The 15,405-nt window shown below is 36.9% G+C and overlaps 1 protein-coding gene across 2 annotated transcripts in view; it reads left to right on the plus strand.

Moving 5' to 3' along the window:
• The window catches only part of REDIC1 (regulator of DNA class I crossover intermediates 1), a 101,447-nt gene extending 86,426 nt beyond the window's left edge, over positions 1 to 15,021 (plus strand). For both annotated transcript variants that reach the window (XM_077953861.1, XM_015151447.3), the window contains one exon: positions 12,258 to 15,021. In XM_077953861.1, the coding sequence (XP_077809987.1) occupies positions 12,258 to 12,722 (465 nt within the window). In that variant the 3' untranslated portion in view covers positions 12,723 to 15,021. The remainder of the gene's footprint in view (positions 1 to 12,257) is intronic.
• Positions 15,022 to 15,405: the final 384 nt, after the last annotated feature.

Raw genomic sequence — 15,405 nt, forward strand, 5'->3', positions numbered from 1 at the left:
ACACATAAACACACACACACATTATGTGTGTACAGTTTATCTTTGAACATTGCAGGGTTTAGGGATGCTGCTCAGTCAGAAATCTGAATAAAATGTTTGACTCTGCAAAACTTAACTACTAATAGCCTACTGTTGGCCAGAATCCTTACTGATAACATAAACAGTTGATTAACACATATTTTGTATGTTGTACATATTATATACTGTATTTATACAATAAAGTAAGCTAAAGAAAAGAAAATATTAATATCTTAAGAAAGAGAAGATATATTTACTATTCATTAAGTAGGAATAGATCATCATAAAAGTCGCAGTCCTCATCTTCATGTTGAGTAGGCTGAGGAGGAGAAGGGAGAGGCAGAGTTGGTCTTGCTGTCTCATTGGTAGCAGAGGCAGAAGAGGTGGAGGAGGTAGAATAGGGGACAGGAGAGGCAGGCGCACTTGGTGTAACTTTATGGCAATACATCATTATTTCTTTCTGAGTTTTGATTTTTCGTTTCTCTAAAAATGTTTTTACATGGTACCAATCCTTCTTCTACTGTTTACTTTAGCTTCAGAGCCTGTATCATAGAAAGATCTGTGTCATAAAGAAGTCAAAAGAGGTCAACACTTTTGCCAGATTGTCTAATGTCAGAGTTTTCTGGCACTGCTTCTTTTATGTCTTCTTCCTTGTCGTCTGTAACTGGTTCTTAAGTACTCATCTCCATCAAGTTGTCTTTTGTTAATTCCCCTGGAGGGTATCTATTAGCTCTTTAGTTTTTGTAAGCTCCATATCTTGAAACCCTTCACCTTTCACCTTTTTTTGCCATATCTACAATCTCTTTCATGATTTTCTTGATTAGCTCTTGTAAATCCTATGAAGTCATGTTCTATACCTAGAACAGTTTTCTCCTGCAGGGATTTCTTTTCTGAGTCTTGATGACTTTCATGGCTTTTTCTATAACAGTAATGGCATGTTCAATGGTATAATCCTTCCAAACTTTTATGATGTTCTCTCTCCTGGATTCTCTTCCATTGCATTGGCCACCCTTTCCGTAGAGCACAATGTATAATGAACCTTAAAGGTCAGTGTGACTCCCTGATCTAGGGACTGAATTAGAGATGTTGTACTTCAAAACATATAAACTACTTTGACGCCTTTGGTATTGAACTCATGGAATGCTGGGTGACCTGGGGCATTATCAATATCAAAATAACTTTAAAAGGCAGTCCGTTACTGGCAAAGCACTGACTGACTTCAGGGACAAAGCACTGATGGAATCAATTCAGAAAAAGCGTTTTTGTTTTCCAGGCCTTCTTGTTGTATTACTGAGAGACTGGCAATTGGTGTTTATCCTTCCCTTCAAAACTTGAAGGCGAGCAGCTTTATAGATAAGGGCAATCTTTGTCATAAACCTGACTGCATTTGCACAAAGCAGTAGAGTTAGCCTATCCCATCCTGCCTTAAATCCTGGTGCTTGCTTCTCTTCCTAATAAATATCCTATGTGGCATGTTTTTTTTTTTTTTTTTTCCCCCTGAAATAGGGCACTTTTGTCTCCATTAAAAACTTGTTTAGGCAGATATCCATTTTCCTCAGTGATTTCCTTTAAAGGCATCTGGGAATGTATCTGCTGCTTCTTGGTCTGCAGAAGCTGCTTCCCCTATTACCTTGATATTTTTTAAGCCAAAGCTCTTTCTAAAATTATCAAACCATCTTTTGCTGGCATTAAATTCTCCAGCATTAGATCTTTCAGCTTCCTTTTGCTTTAAGTTGTCATAGAATGGCTTCACTTTTTCTTGAATCACATTAGCGTCTAAAAGTATGCCTTTGTCATAGCAATCCTGCACCCACATAAAAGCTACATTTTTAAAACAACGTAAAAAGGCATTTCACAAAAGTACATTTGCCTTCACAAGTTTCCTTTTCTTTCTTTTTTTAAAGAACTATACTTACATTTAGCTTTTACTTGTGTATATGTAAACTCATGCACATGAGGCCTTAGAAATTCTAAGGAAGAGATGACTGTCCTTCAATAGCACGTTCTCAACACTATATTACAGTGTTCTCTATTTGTTAACTAGTTCCATTCCCTGAAAGAAAAGACCAAATAATGCATCTCCAAAGGATCCTGCTTATAATTACATTTTAAATGTATATGCATAAACATATTATAATAAGTACTTATGAACAAAGGTAAGAAATATCAGTTAACCAGGCATGATGGTTCCTGCTTGTAATCCCAGCATTTTGGGAGACTGAGGTGGGCAATTGCTTGAGCCCAGGAGTTCGTGACCAGCCTGGACAACATGGCCAAAGCAAATACAAAAAGTTAGTCAGACATGGTGGTGTGTGCCTGTGGTCCCAGTTACTGGGGAGGCTGAGGTGGAAGAATCACCTGAGCCTGGGAGGTTGAGGTCACATTGAGCCATGATTGTGCCACTGCACTCCAGCCCAGGCAATGGAGTGAGACCCTGTCTCAAAAAAAAAAAAAAAAAATCACCAATAACATGTTATCAACACTAGATTACAAGGTTATCTATTTGTTAAACAGTTGAATTCTCTGAAAGAATATAACTCAAATTGCTTCACTAAAGAAGCATGCTTAGATTTACCTTTTATTTATTTTTTGTTGATGTATAATATTTATACATACTTAATCAGGTATATATGATGTTTTGTTACATGACTCGAATGTGTAATGATCAAGCCAGAATATTTAGGATATCTATCACCTTGAGTATTTATTTCTCTGTGTTGGGACCATTTTAAGACATAGCTACTAGCTATTTTGAAATATACATTTGTTTTTAACTGTAGTTATCCTACTCTGCTATTAAACATTAGAACTTATTCCTTCTATCTAACTGTGTGTTTGTACCCATTAACCAACCTCTCTTCATCCCTCCCACCCCCTGACAATGACACCTTTCCCAGTCCCTGGTATCTATCATTCTACTCTCAACCTGCATGAGATCAACTTTTTTAGTTCCCATATGTGAGTGAGAACATGTCATATTTGTCCTTCTGTACATGGTCCTTATGCTGGGTTTATGTATCTTAAAATGGCGAGAAACTGCAGCTGCAGACCCCAGTTTATAGTACATACCAAGCAGTTCAAGCAATTAATTAATGCCATGACTTTTCTCTGCTTCTTGGGAGCACTTCCAGCATCACTAGTGGCATTTCATGTGGCTCCTTGGATGTTATTCAAGGTGTATGTTACTGCACTAAACATAGTGAAAAATATGCAAGAACCACAAGAGATCACGTTTTACTACAATATGCAATTTACCAGAGAGACCGCAACAGCAACAAGAGGTGGCTATGAAATTATTACAGTAGTACAGTATGTGCTACAGTTAGTTTTATGCAGTCATGATTTAATACTGAATATTTGTTTACATTTCTCTATGTTTATTTACATTTGTCTTGGTTGTAAATGGTGCCACTTATGGCCATGTTTGTGTGCAAAAGTTTTGATAAATTTTAACTTTTCATAATAGATCCGTGTATATTTTACAGTAGTAAATTATAAAGTAAACTAGTATCTACAGATATTTTATGCATTCATGATATACTTAACTTTTTCTTATTTTCTGAGTTTTTTCAAATTGTCACGAATCTCTAAAAAGTTTTCTAATGTATTTATTGAAGAAAAATGCACATATAATTGGACCTGTGCAGTTCAAACCTGTGTTGTTCAAGGGTCAACTGTGTATACACACATGATATATAATATATAAAAATATATAGAGATACATTTTCTTTCTTTTAAGAGGCTTTTTAAAAGAACCCATTAATAATAATTGGAAATGTAAAATAACCAATAATATGTTCAAAAATAAACTCTTCACATTTAGATGAAAACTGTAAAATGTTATTGAAAACTGAAACCTGAATAATTGGAGTGACATAGTATATTCTGAGTAGAAATGCTCCATTGCTGGTAAATCACATGTTTAAATGGAATTCTCCTCCATTCATTCTTTCATCTTCATTTTGTTTACCTTTTGTCTCTAATTCACCATCCAAGCAACTCTTGCTAAAGACACCAATGACTTCTATGTTGTTAAATTCATTGGATACTTTTGAATCTATCTCATAAGAACTCCTAATATTGGTATAAATTATTATTTTATTTTTTAAAAAACAATTTTAACTCTTTGCTTTTGTGATAACACACTATCTTGTTTGTCTTCGTGTTTCTCTGAATGCTACTTCATGCCTTTGTCTACTTTTCCTCTACCCCCCATATAAATGTTGTAAAGTTTAGGATTTGACATAGGACAATCTTCTTCTGTTAACCTACACTCTAAACCCTAGGTGATGTTATACACTCCAATGAATTTTGTGCTATCTGCATGATGACAGTTCTTAACTTTAAACTTTAGCCCTCATCTTTATTTAGATGTCCAATTTTCCGTTGAACATATCTTTGATATTTCATAAAAATCTCCATTTCTTCATACCTCAAACTGAATATCCCCTGGTTCTCCACAAATGAGTTTTTCTGACATTTCCTATATCAGTAGATACCTTTTCTGTCCACCCACATGATCATGTCAGAAACTTAGTACTTAACTTTGTCCTTTCTTTCGCTGTCTCATCTACCTCATTCAACCAGATTCCTTCTGTCACTTCATCCAATCAAGTCAATATTTTGTCTTGAACTACTGTGGTTGTTCCCTAAGAAATCTGTCTGCTATCACGCTTGCCCCACTTTCTTCTAGTTAGCAACTCTCACGATCTTTTGCAAACATAAATTGAATCATGTTATTTCCATGTGCAAGTCTTTAGTGGATTCCTATTTTACTTTAGCATCAATATCCCTTACAGTGACTACCGGCCGTCTGCGATATGACCCTGACTAACATCTTCAATTTCTTCTAGTGATCTCCCTCTCTCATCCTGCCCCACACTTACTGACATTTCACTTTTCTTAGCTTGTCAGTGTCTTTTCTGCTTCAGATCTTTTATACAATCTGTTCCCTCTACCTTACTCTTATTCATCCTTTAGGTCTCATCTTAAGTATGTCACTTATTAGAAAAGTCCCTCCTTTGCTCCCCAATCTAATTAGGCCTATCAGTTATGTGCTCACAATGCCTCATATTTGTTCTTTATAACACTTTTTTCGAATCATAATTATATATGCAAGTGTATGATTATTTGACTAACATCATTTCTACCCATCAGAATGTCTGCTCCAAGAGGGTAACATTATTGTTGCTAAATGAGTATTTGTTTGAATAAATAAATGCATTGAGCTTGCTTTCTCTAATTTGTGCTCAGTTTTAATGCTATTTCATAGGCTTACTATTGCTGTTTCAGTGTCAATCAGCTAAAGCCTATACCCCTTTTTATATTTAGTTTTTTACATTAACTTTGTATTTTTAGCTTGAATAATCAATATTTTATATAAGATTTTCATTAAAAGAATATTTTCATTAATTCAGTAATTAAAAGGTAAATTTTTCAAGAATTTTGGAAAATTTATGCCTAGAAAATTGAAATCTAGACCTATTAAAAAGTTCTTAAAGTTTGTCTTTTTTTTTTTTTTAAGTTCTAGGGTACATGTGCATAATGTGCAGATTTGTTACATATGTATACACGTGCCATGTTAGTATGCTGCACCAATTAACTTGTCATTTACATTAGGTACATCACCTAATGCTATCCTCCCCCCTCCCCCCATCCCCCAACCAATGTGTGATCCCCTTCCTGTGTCCAAGGGTTCTCATTGTTCAGTTCCCACCTATGAGTGAGAACATGCGGTGTTTGGTTTTCTGTCCTTGAGATAGTTTGCTGAGAATGATGGTTACCAACTTCATCCATGTCCCTACAAAGGACACGAACTCATCCTTTTTTATGGCTGCATAGTATTCCATGGTGTATATGTGCCACATTTTCTTAATCCAGTCTATCATTGATGGACATTTGGGTTGGTTCCAAGTCTTTGCTATTGTGAATAGTGCTGCAGTAAACATACATGTTCATGTGTCTTTATAGCAGCATGATTTATAATCCTTTGGGTAATACCCAGTAATGGGTCAAATGGTATTTCTAGTTCTAGATCCTTGAGGAAATGCCACTCTGTCTTCCACAGTGGTTGAACTAGTTTACAGTCCCACCAACAGTGTAAAAGGTTTCGTATTTCTCCACATCCTCTCCAGCACCTGTGTTGTTTCCTGACTTTTTAATGATCGCCATTCTAACTGGTGTGAGATGGTATCTCATTGTGGTTTTGATTTGCATTTCTCTGATGGCCAGTGATGATGAGCATTTTTTCATGTGTCTATTGGCTGCATAAATGTCTTCTTTTGAGAAGTGTCTGTTCAGATCCTTTGCCCACTTTTTGATGGGGTTGTTTGTTTTTTTTCTTGTAAATTTGTTTGAGTTCTTTGTAGATTCTGGATATTGGCCCTTTGTCAGATGAGTAGATTGCAAAAATTTTCTCCCATTCTGTAGGTTGCCTCTTCACTCTGATGGTAGTTTCTTTTGTGGTGCAGAAGCTCTTTAGTAATTTAGATCCCATTTGTCAGTTTTGGCTTTTGTGGCATTGCTTTTAGTGTTTTAGACATGAAGTCTTGCCCATGCCTATGTCCTGAATGGTATTGCCTAGGTTTTCTTCTAGGGTTTTTATGGTTTTAGGTCTAACATTTAAGTCTTTAATCCATCTTGAATTAATTTTAGTATAAGGTGTAAGGAAGGGAACTAGTTTCAGCTTTCTACATATGGCTAGCCGGTTTTCCCGGCACCATTTATTAAAAAGGGAGTCCTTTCCCCATTGCTTGTTTTTGTCAGGACCGTCAAAGATCAGATGGTTGTAGATGTTTGGTATTATTTCTGAGGACTCTGTTCTGTTCCATTGACCTATATCTCTGTTTTGGTACCAGTATCATGCTGTTTTGGTTACTGTAGCCTTGTAGTATAGTTTGAAGTCAGGTAGCATGATGCCTCCAGCTTTGTTCTTTTGGCTTAGGATTGTCTTGGCAATGCGAGCTCTTTTTTGGTTCCATATGAACTTTGAAGTAGTTTTCAACAATTCTGTGAAGAAACTCATTGGTAGCTTGATGGGGATGGCATTGAATCTATAAATAACCTTGGGCAGTATGGCCATTTTCACGATATTGATTCTTCTTATCCATGAGCATGGTATGTTTTCCCATTTGTTTGTGTCCTCTTTTATTTCACTGAACAGTGGTTTGTAGTTCTCCTTGAAGAGGTCCTTCACATCCCTTGTAAGTTGGATTCCTAAGTATTTTATTCTCTTTGAAGCAAATGTGAATGGGACTTCACTCATGATTTAGCTCTCTGTTTGTCTGTTATTGGTGTATAGGGATGCTTGTGATTTTTGCACATTGATTTTCTATCCTGGACTTTGCTGAAGTTTCTTATCAGCTTAAGGAGATTTTGGGCTGAGATGATGGGGTTTTCCAAATATACAATCATGTCATCTGCAAACAGGGACAATTTAACTTCCCTTTTCCTAATTGAATACCCTTTATTTCTTTCTCTTGCCTGATTGCCCTGGCCAGAACTTCCAACACTGTGCCGAATAGGAGTGAGAGGGCATCCCTGTCTTGTGCCAGTTTTCAAAGGGAATGCTTCCAGTTTTTGCCCATTCAATATGACATTGGCTGTGGGTTTGTCATAAATAGTTCTGATTACTTTGAGATATGTCCCATCAGTACCTACTTTATCGAGAGTTTTTAGCATGACGTGCTGTTGAATTTTGTCAAAGGGCTTTTCTGCATCTATTGAGATAATCATGTGGTTTTTGTCTTTGGTTCTGTTTATATGCTGGATTACGTTTATTGATTTGTGTATGTTGAACCAGCCTTGCATCCCAGGATGAAGCCCACTTGATCATGGTGGATAAGCTTTTTGATGTGCTGCTGGATTCAGTTTGCCAGTATTTTATTGAGGATTTTTGCATCAAAGTTCATCAGGGGTATTGGTCTAAAATTCTCTTTTTTTGTTGTGTCTCTGCCAGGCTTTGGTATCAGGATGATGCTGGCCTCATAAAGTGAGTTAGTGAAGATTCCCTCTTTTTCTATTGACTGTAATAGTTTCAGAAGGAATGGTACCAGCTCCTCCTTGTACCTTTGGTAGAATTTGGCTGTGAATCCGTCTGGTCCTGGACTTTTTTTGGTTGGTAGGCTATTAATTATTGCCTCACTTTCAGAGCCTGTTATTTGTCTATTCAGGGATTCAACTTCTTCCTGGTTTAGTCTTGGGAGGGTGTATGTGTCCAGGAATTTACCATTCCTTCTGGGTTTTCTAGTTTATTTGCGTAGAGGTGTTAATAGTATTCTCTCATGGTAGTTTGTATATCTGTGGGATTGTTGGTGATATCCCCTTTATGATTTTTTGTTGCCTCTTTTTGATTCTTCTCTCTTTTCTTCTTTATTAGTCTTGCTAACAGTCTATCAATTTTGTTGCTCTTTTCCAAAAACCAGCTTCTGGATTCATTGATTTTTTTGAAGAGTTTTTGTGTCTCTGCCTCCTTCAGTTCTGCTCTGATCTTAGTTATTTCTTCCCTTCTGCTAGCTTTTGAATTTATTAGTTGTTGCTTCTACAGTTCTTTTAATTATGATGTTAGGGTGTCAATTTTAGATCTTTCCTGCTTTCTCTTGTGGGCATTTAGTGCTATAAATTTCCCTCTACACACTGCTTTAAACGTGTCCCAGAGATTCTGGTATGTTGTGTCTTTGCTCTCACTGGTTCCAAGGAACATCTTTATTTCTGCCTTCATTTCGTTATGTACCCAGTAGTCACTCAGGAGCAGATTGTTTAGTTTCCATGTAGTTGAGAGGTTTTGAGTGAGTTTCTTAATCCTGAGTTCTAGTTTGATTGCACTGTGGTCTGAGAGAAGGTTTGTTATAATTTCTGTTCTTTTACATTTGCTGAGGAGTGCTTTACTTCCAATTATGTGGTCAATTTTGGAATAAGTGTGATGTGGTGCTGAGTAGAAGGTATATTCTGTTGATTTGGGGTGGAGAGTTCTATAGATGTCTATTAGGTCTGCTTGGTGCAGAGCTGAGTTCAATTCCTGGATATCCTTGTTAACTTTCTCTCTTATTGATCTGTCTAATTATGACAGTGGGGTGTTAAAGTCTCCCATTATTATTGTGTGGGTGTGTAAGTCTTTGTAGGTCTCTAAGGACTTGCTGTATGAATCTGGGTGCTCCTGTATTGGGTGCATATATATTTAGGATAATTAGCTCTTCTTGCTGAATTGATCCCTGCACCATTATGTAATGGCTTTCTTTGTCTCTCTTGATCTTTGTTGGTTTAAAGTCTGTTTTATCAGAGACTAGGATTGCAACCCCTGCCTTTTTTTGTTTTCCATTTGCTTGGTAGATCTTCCTCCATCCCTTTATTTTGAGCCTATGTGTGTCTCTGCACTTGAGATGGATCTCCTGAATACAGCACACTGATGGGTCTTGACTCTTTATCCAGTTTGCCAGTCTGTGTCTTTTAATTGGAACATTTAGCCCATTTACATTTAAGGTTAATATTATTATTGTGAATTTGATCCTGTCATTATGATGTCAGCTGGTTATTTTGCTCGTTAGTTGATGCAGTTTCTTCCTAGCATTGATGGTCTTTAAAATTTGGCATACTTTGGCGGTGGCTAGTACCAGTTATTTCTTTCCCTGTTTAGTGCTTCCTTCAGGAGCTCTTGTAGGGCAGGCCTGATGGTGACAATAATCTCTCAGCATTTGCTTGTCTGTAAAGGATTTTATTTCTCCTTCACTTGTGAAACTTTGTTTGGCTAGATATGAAATTCTGGGTTGAAAATTCTTTTCTTTAAGAATGTTGAATATTGGCCCCCACTCTCTTCTGACTTGTAGAGTTTCTGCCAAGAGTTCTGCTGTTAGTCTAATGGGCTTCCCTTTGTGGGTAACCTGACCTTTCTCTCTGACTGCCCTTAACATGTTTTCCTTCATTTCAACTTTGGTGAATCTGACAATTATGTGTCTTGGAGTTGCTCTTCTCGAGGAGTATCTTTGTGGCGTTCTCTGTATTTCCTGAATTTGAACGTTGGTGTGCTTTGCTAGTTTGGGGAAGTTCTCCTGGATAATAACCTGAAGTGTGTTTTCCAGCTGGGTTCCATTCTCCCCGTCACTTTCAGGTACACCAATCAGACATAGATTTGGTCTTTTCACATAGTCCCATATTTCTCGGAGTCTTTGTTCATTTCTTTTTACTCTTTTTTATCTAAACTTCTCTTCTCGCTTCATTTCATTCATTTGATCTTGAATCACTGATACCCTTTCTTCCAGTTGATTGATCGGCTACTGAAGCTTGTGCATTCATCATGTAGTTCTCGTGCCATGGTTTTCAGCTCCATCAGGTCATTTAAGGACTTCCCTACACTGGTTATTATAGTTAGCCATTCATCTAATCTTTTTTCGAGGGTTTTAGCTTCTTTGCGATGGGTTCGAACTTCCTCCTTTAGCTCGGAGAAGTTTGATCATCTGAAGTCTTCTTCTCTCAACTCGTCAAAGTCATTCTCCGCCCAGCTTTGTTCCGTTGCTGGCGAGGAGCTGCGTGCCTTTGGAGGGGGAGAGGCGCTCTAATTTTTAGAATTTTCAACTTTTCTGCTCTGTTTTTTCCCCATCTTTGTGGTTTTATCTACCTTTGGTCTTTGATCAGGATGACGTACAGATGGGGTTTTAGTGTGGATGTTCTTTCTGTTTGTTAGTTTTCCTTCTAACAGTCAGGACCCTCAGCTGCTGGTCTGTTGGAGTTTGCTGGAGGACCACTCCAGACCCTGTTTGCCTGGGTACCAGCAGCAGAGGCTGCAAAGCAGCAGATATTGCTGAACAGCAAATGTTGCTGCCTGATTGTTCCTCTGGAAGCTTCGTCTCAGAAGGTTACCCAGCTGTGTGAGGCATCAGTCTGCCCCTACTGGGGGTGCCTCCCAGTTAGGCTTCTCAGGGGTCAGGGACCCACTTGAGGAGGCAGTCTCTCCGTTCTCAGATTTCAAACTCCACGCTGGGAGAACCACTACTCTCTTCAAAGCTGTCAGACAGGGACATTTAAGTCTGCAGAGGTTTCTGCTGCCTTTTGTTTGGCTATGCCCTGTCCCCAGAGGTGGAATCTATAGAGGCAGGCAGACTTCCCTGAGCTGTGGTGGGCTCCACCCAGTTGGAGCTTCCTGGCTGCTTTGTTTACCTACTCAAGCCTCAGCAATGGTGGGCGCCCCTCTCCCAGCCTTGCTGCAGCCTTGCAGTTGGATCTCAGACTGCTTTGCTAACAATGAGTGAGGCTCCGTGGGCATGGGACCCTCCGAGCCAGGGGCAGGATATAATCTCCTGGTGTGCCATTTGCTAAGACCTTTGGAAAAGTGCAGTATTAGGTGGGAGTGACCCGATTTTCCAGGTGCCATCTGTCACCACTTCCCTTGGCTAGCAAAGGGAATTCCCTGACCCCTTGCACTTCCTGGGTGAGGTGATGCCCCACCCTGCTTCAGCTCACACTTGGTGGGCTGCACCCATTGTCCTGCCCCCACTGTCCAACATGCCCCAGTGAGATTACCCCGGTACCTTAATTGGAAATGCAGAAATCACCCGTCTTCTGCATTGCTCATGCTGGGAGCTGTAGACTGGAGCTGTTCCTATTCAGCCATCTTGGAGCCGCATGATCAAAGTTTGTCTTTTTATCTAACAGTTGAGATATGTATTGCTCATGTATTGCTGCTTAACTTTTCTTTTGTCTGTTTAATTTCTTGTTACCTGATGCTCTTCTTAAGTTATGTTATCTTCTGAAGATAATATTTATATATATTGGACTGGGCCTGTAAAAAGTATACAAATAGTTATTTTTTACTTAATGAGTCAATAAATAATTGAATAAGTTATATGTGTTAGCTGTTTCCTTCAAAGGTACTTCTTCTAGTCTACTCTTTTTAAGTGGAGGAAGTGTGCTGCATATCATTTCTTCTGTTCAACGTGTAGAGAGATAATAGAGCCTGTGTTTATAGGGACTAATAAAAGACAAAATTTCCCTTCTCTGTTTTACCTCTTTGCATTTTTATTACAAAGATTATTACTGTTACTGCTATTTTAAAATTCATAGCCTCCTGGGAGGTATGGCAGATTATTGGTTGAAGACTCTTTGATGGCTTGATTTGTAACTTGCCAAACTCTCTTCTGTATGTAGAAATTTTCTATAGTAGGGATTTTAAGGATATATCCTTTGAAGTGATTGAATGCATTTTAAAAATGTAAGCATGGTTTATAGCAAAATTATTAATTTCTTTTTAGCCATCTGAAGATGAAGATCAAATATCACAGCATATTGAAGATTCAAATAGGATGCCCATCAAAACCAAGGAAAAAACAAATAATTTTTATGTAGAAGGAATGGCAAAAGTTTCAGGTGACAGGATTGTTAAAAACAATGACAAAATTCACAAACAGAATGAGAATTTCTACCAGTTCTCAGTGAAAAATAATACAGATCAGTTTCCACAGTCACAGTGTAATTCAGCACACATTTTGCAAAACAAAACCAGTGATAACTGCATTCTGCAGCCTGCAAGATGTGATGCAGGGGTACAAACAGAGAGTGAATCTGTAATGGAGGAAAAATTAGATGCTGCCATACAGTGTGATCTAATTTCAAAATGTACATGTAGAAGTGATGTTTCTCTTTGCAACCTGGAAAGGTGCAGTGAAAATATTAAGACAGATACCACTGGAGGGCAGGAAATCCTTAAGAACAACTAATATTCTAAAATCTCTACCTAGGATGTAGAATTTCGCTTGCCCTTAGAAAACAATAGTAAATGTTGAAAATTTCATTAACATGATAAGAAATGAGAAAATGTAACTAAGCACAAGCTGACCGTCTTCAGAGAGTATATTCATGGTTCATGTTAAAACATTTTAATATTATTAATGTATGTATTTAATTTGTATATAGCCATTTCCTTAATAGCTTTGGTATATGGTAGAGTTTTTAGAAAATAATATATTTGTAAATTTACTAGCATTCTTATGTGATTATTCACTATATTATAATGATATGCTGTTATTTATGGGTTAAAATATGCTTAATTGCTTCCTTGTTGCATTTATTTTAATATTCTTTGCAGTTGCATTTTCTGGCAAAAATGCTCTCTTTCAAGACTTTAAGATAGAAAATAATACCTAATATATTTTATGTCCTCATTATAATAATTTTGTTAGCTACTTCTCTTTATTATAGTCCTATTTAAAAATTCTAGCATTAATTTGTAGATAATACGTATCTTCTATTTGCATAACATAGTTTTTTTGTTGGTGCTGCTATTAATTCAAAGGAAAATGTTCTGTAGGACTAAAATATGTTTTAATGCTTTTATAAAAGAATTGTTTGAAATTGAAAAAAATGATTTATGTTTCTAATTTTAATGTTGCTAAGATTATTTTCATAAACATTATGACAAGATTTCCTATTTCTAAAATACGGGCTTTGTTTCTAACACAACACTTACTTTGTATAACGATTTTAAATGTTTGTACTCTAAAATTGACACTTGTTTTGATACATTTCAAGGTACACAGCAGAGGGCATTCCAGTATCTAACTGAACCCGAAATAAAATCGTTAGAGGTTTCTGTGCCTTTAAAGAAAACAATGGTTTCTTTCTTCTTTTTTTTTTTTTTTTAATACAGATGTATCACTAAAGAGTTTGTGTTGCAGAGATGATTTGAGGCATTGCAATTTGGAGACACCAACAGCTAAAGTTTAAGCAGTAGGAATCTTCAGGTTTTTAGCTAGTTTTAGGAAGTTATTTTTGCTGCCTTACGGAGCACAATAAGCTCCTAAGTATTTTCTTCCAGCTTAATGATCAACTCATGAAAGGGGAATATAATTATCTTATATATGTATGTTGATAGTTTCTTTAAAGGCCAGATTTTTATCCTGATACTAAATGAAAGGAATTCCATTGTGGATTGATTATCCTGAACATTATTTTGCAAAAATATTGCATACTATAGCAGTGAAGACTGATACATAGAAAAAGAAGACTATAATGATACCAGTAGAATAAATTTGAGCTATGAATCTTGGGTTGGTTTCAAATATCAAATAAACTGATTTTTTCCAAATATGCATCAAAGTCTGGCAATATTGAAAGTACATTAATTACAAAAGTTCATACCTAGTTTTGTTTTTATCAATATCATAATGTAGCAGTTAAGCTCAGTAAGATGAAGAATTTCAGGGCTTTAAAAAATGCAGTGACCACTCCCAGTGAGAGCAGAGTAAGGTGCGGTGCAGTAAAGAATTTAATCTTGCCCCAAAAGAGGTATTGCCTTTGCCCTTGGCTTCTGGAAGGTAACCTCCAAACCCTTGGAATGTCATGGCTAATGAGTGTCTTTATTTGCCTAGGAAGCTTGGCCCAATTTAGATAGTAACAATATGATTTAGGATAGAGACATTGAGTAAAGTGATAATAGCTTGCCTTCCTAAGGGGTCAGAAACTGAGACTGGATAGTCAGCCACATGGCTATGATTGAGCCTCAGTAAAGACTTTGAATACCAAGGCTTAGGGGAGCTTCCCTGGTTGGCAGTACTTCATGTGAATTGTCAGTCATTGCCAGGAAAGTAATGCTGTCCATGACTCCATGAGAAGATGACTGAAAGCTCCCCATTGGTTACTTTCCTGGATTCTGTCCTTTGGTTGATTTTAACTGGTATCCTTTTACTATAATAAACTATAACTGTGAATATATCTTTCAGTGTGTTCTGTGAGTCCTTCTAATGAATTACCAAATCTGAGGGTGGTCTTGGAACTCACAGACTTGCTGTTGGTGTCTGAAGTAAAGGCAGTATTATGGTCTCTTCCCTAACTTCACAGTTGCTAATTCCTTAGATGCTTTAAGGAGGTAAATATATTCAGAGTGGAAAGTGAGTATGGATTTGCAAAATAAGCCATCTTATGTAATTATAAAATACTTCTCAAAATGCATTACTGGTTTGGGCTTTCTCTTGGTAAAACCATTTGATGACAATATAAATAAAAAGCAATTGAAGTAAACATTGTTTTCATTCCGTGTTTGTAATTTAATGTTTATAAAGCAGAGTAAATCCTAGCTAAGTTCTACCTAGATGAAACAAAATGAAAACTTAATGATTCTGCACACATTTCTAATGTAAACTGCCAATCAGAGTGTCTTCAGATAAGATAGTATACATTCATTAAGGGCCAATGCTATACAGTATTGGACTGGAGTTGGTGTTTAACCATATTTGTGAAACAGTACATTTTTTTTGGTCCACAACAACTCTAGGAAGTTTCCATCTGTAATAAGATGAGAGGCTATCTTTAGGGGTAGTTTCATGTAATTTACTTTTAAAGCACTTATAACAATTGTAATTTATTTATAATTTCTTGGTTAATTGTCTGTTTTCCTCCATGACA

This window comes from Macaca mulatta, chromosome 11, assembly GCF_049350105.2.
Source record: "Macaca mulatta isolate MMU2019108-1 chromosome 11, T2T-MMU8v2.0, whole genome shotgun sequence".
NCBI lineage: Eukaryota > Metazoa > Chordata > Mammalia > Primates > Cercopithecidae > Macaca > Macaca mulatta.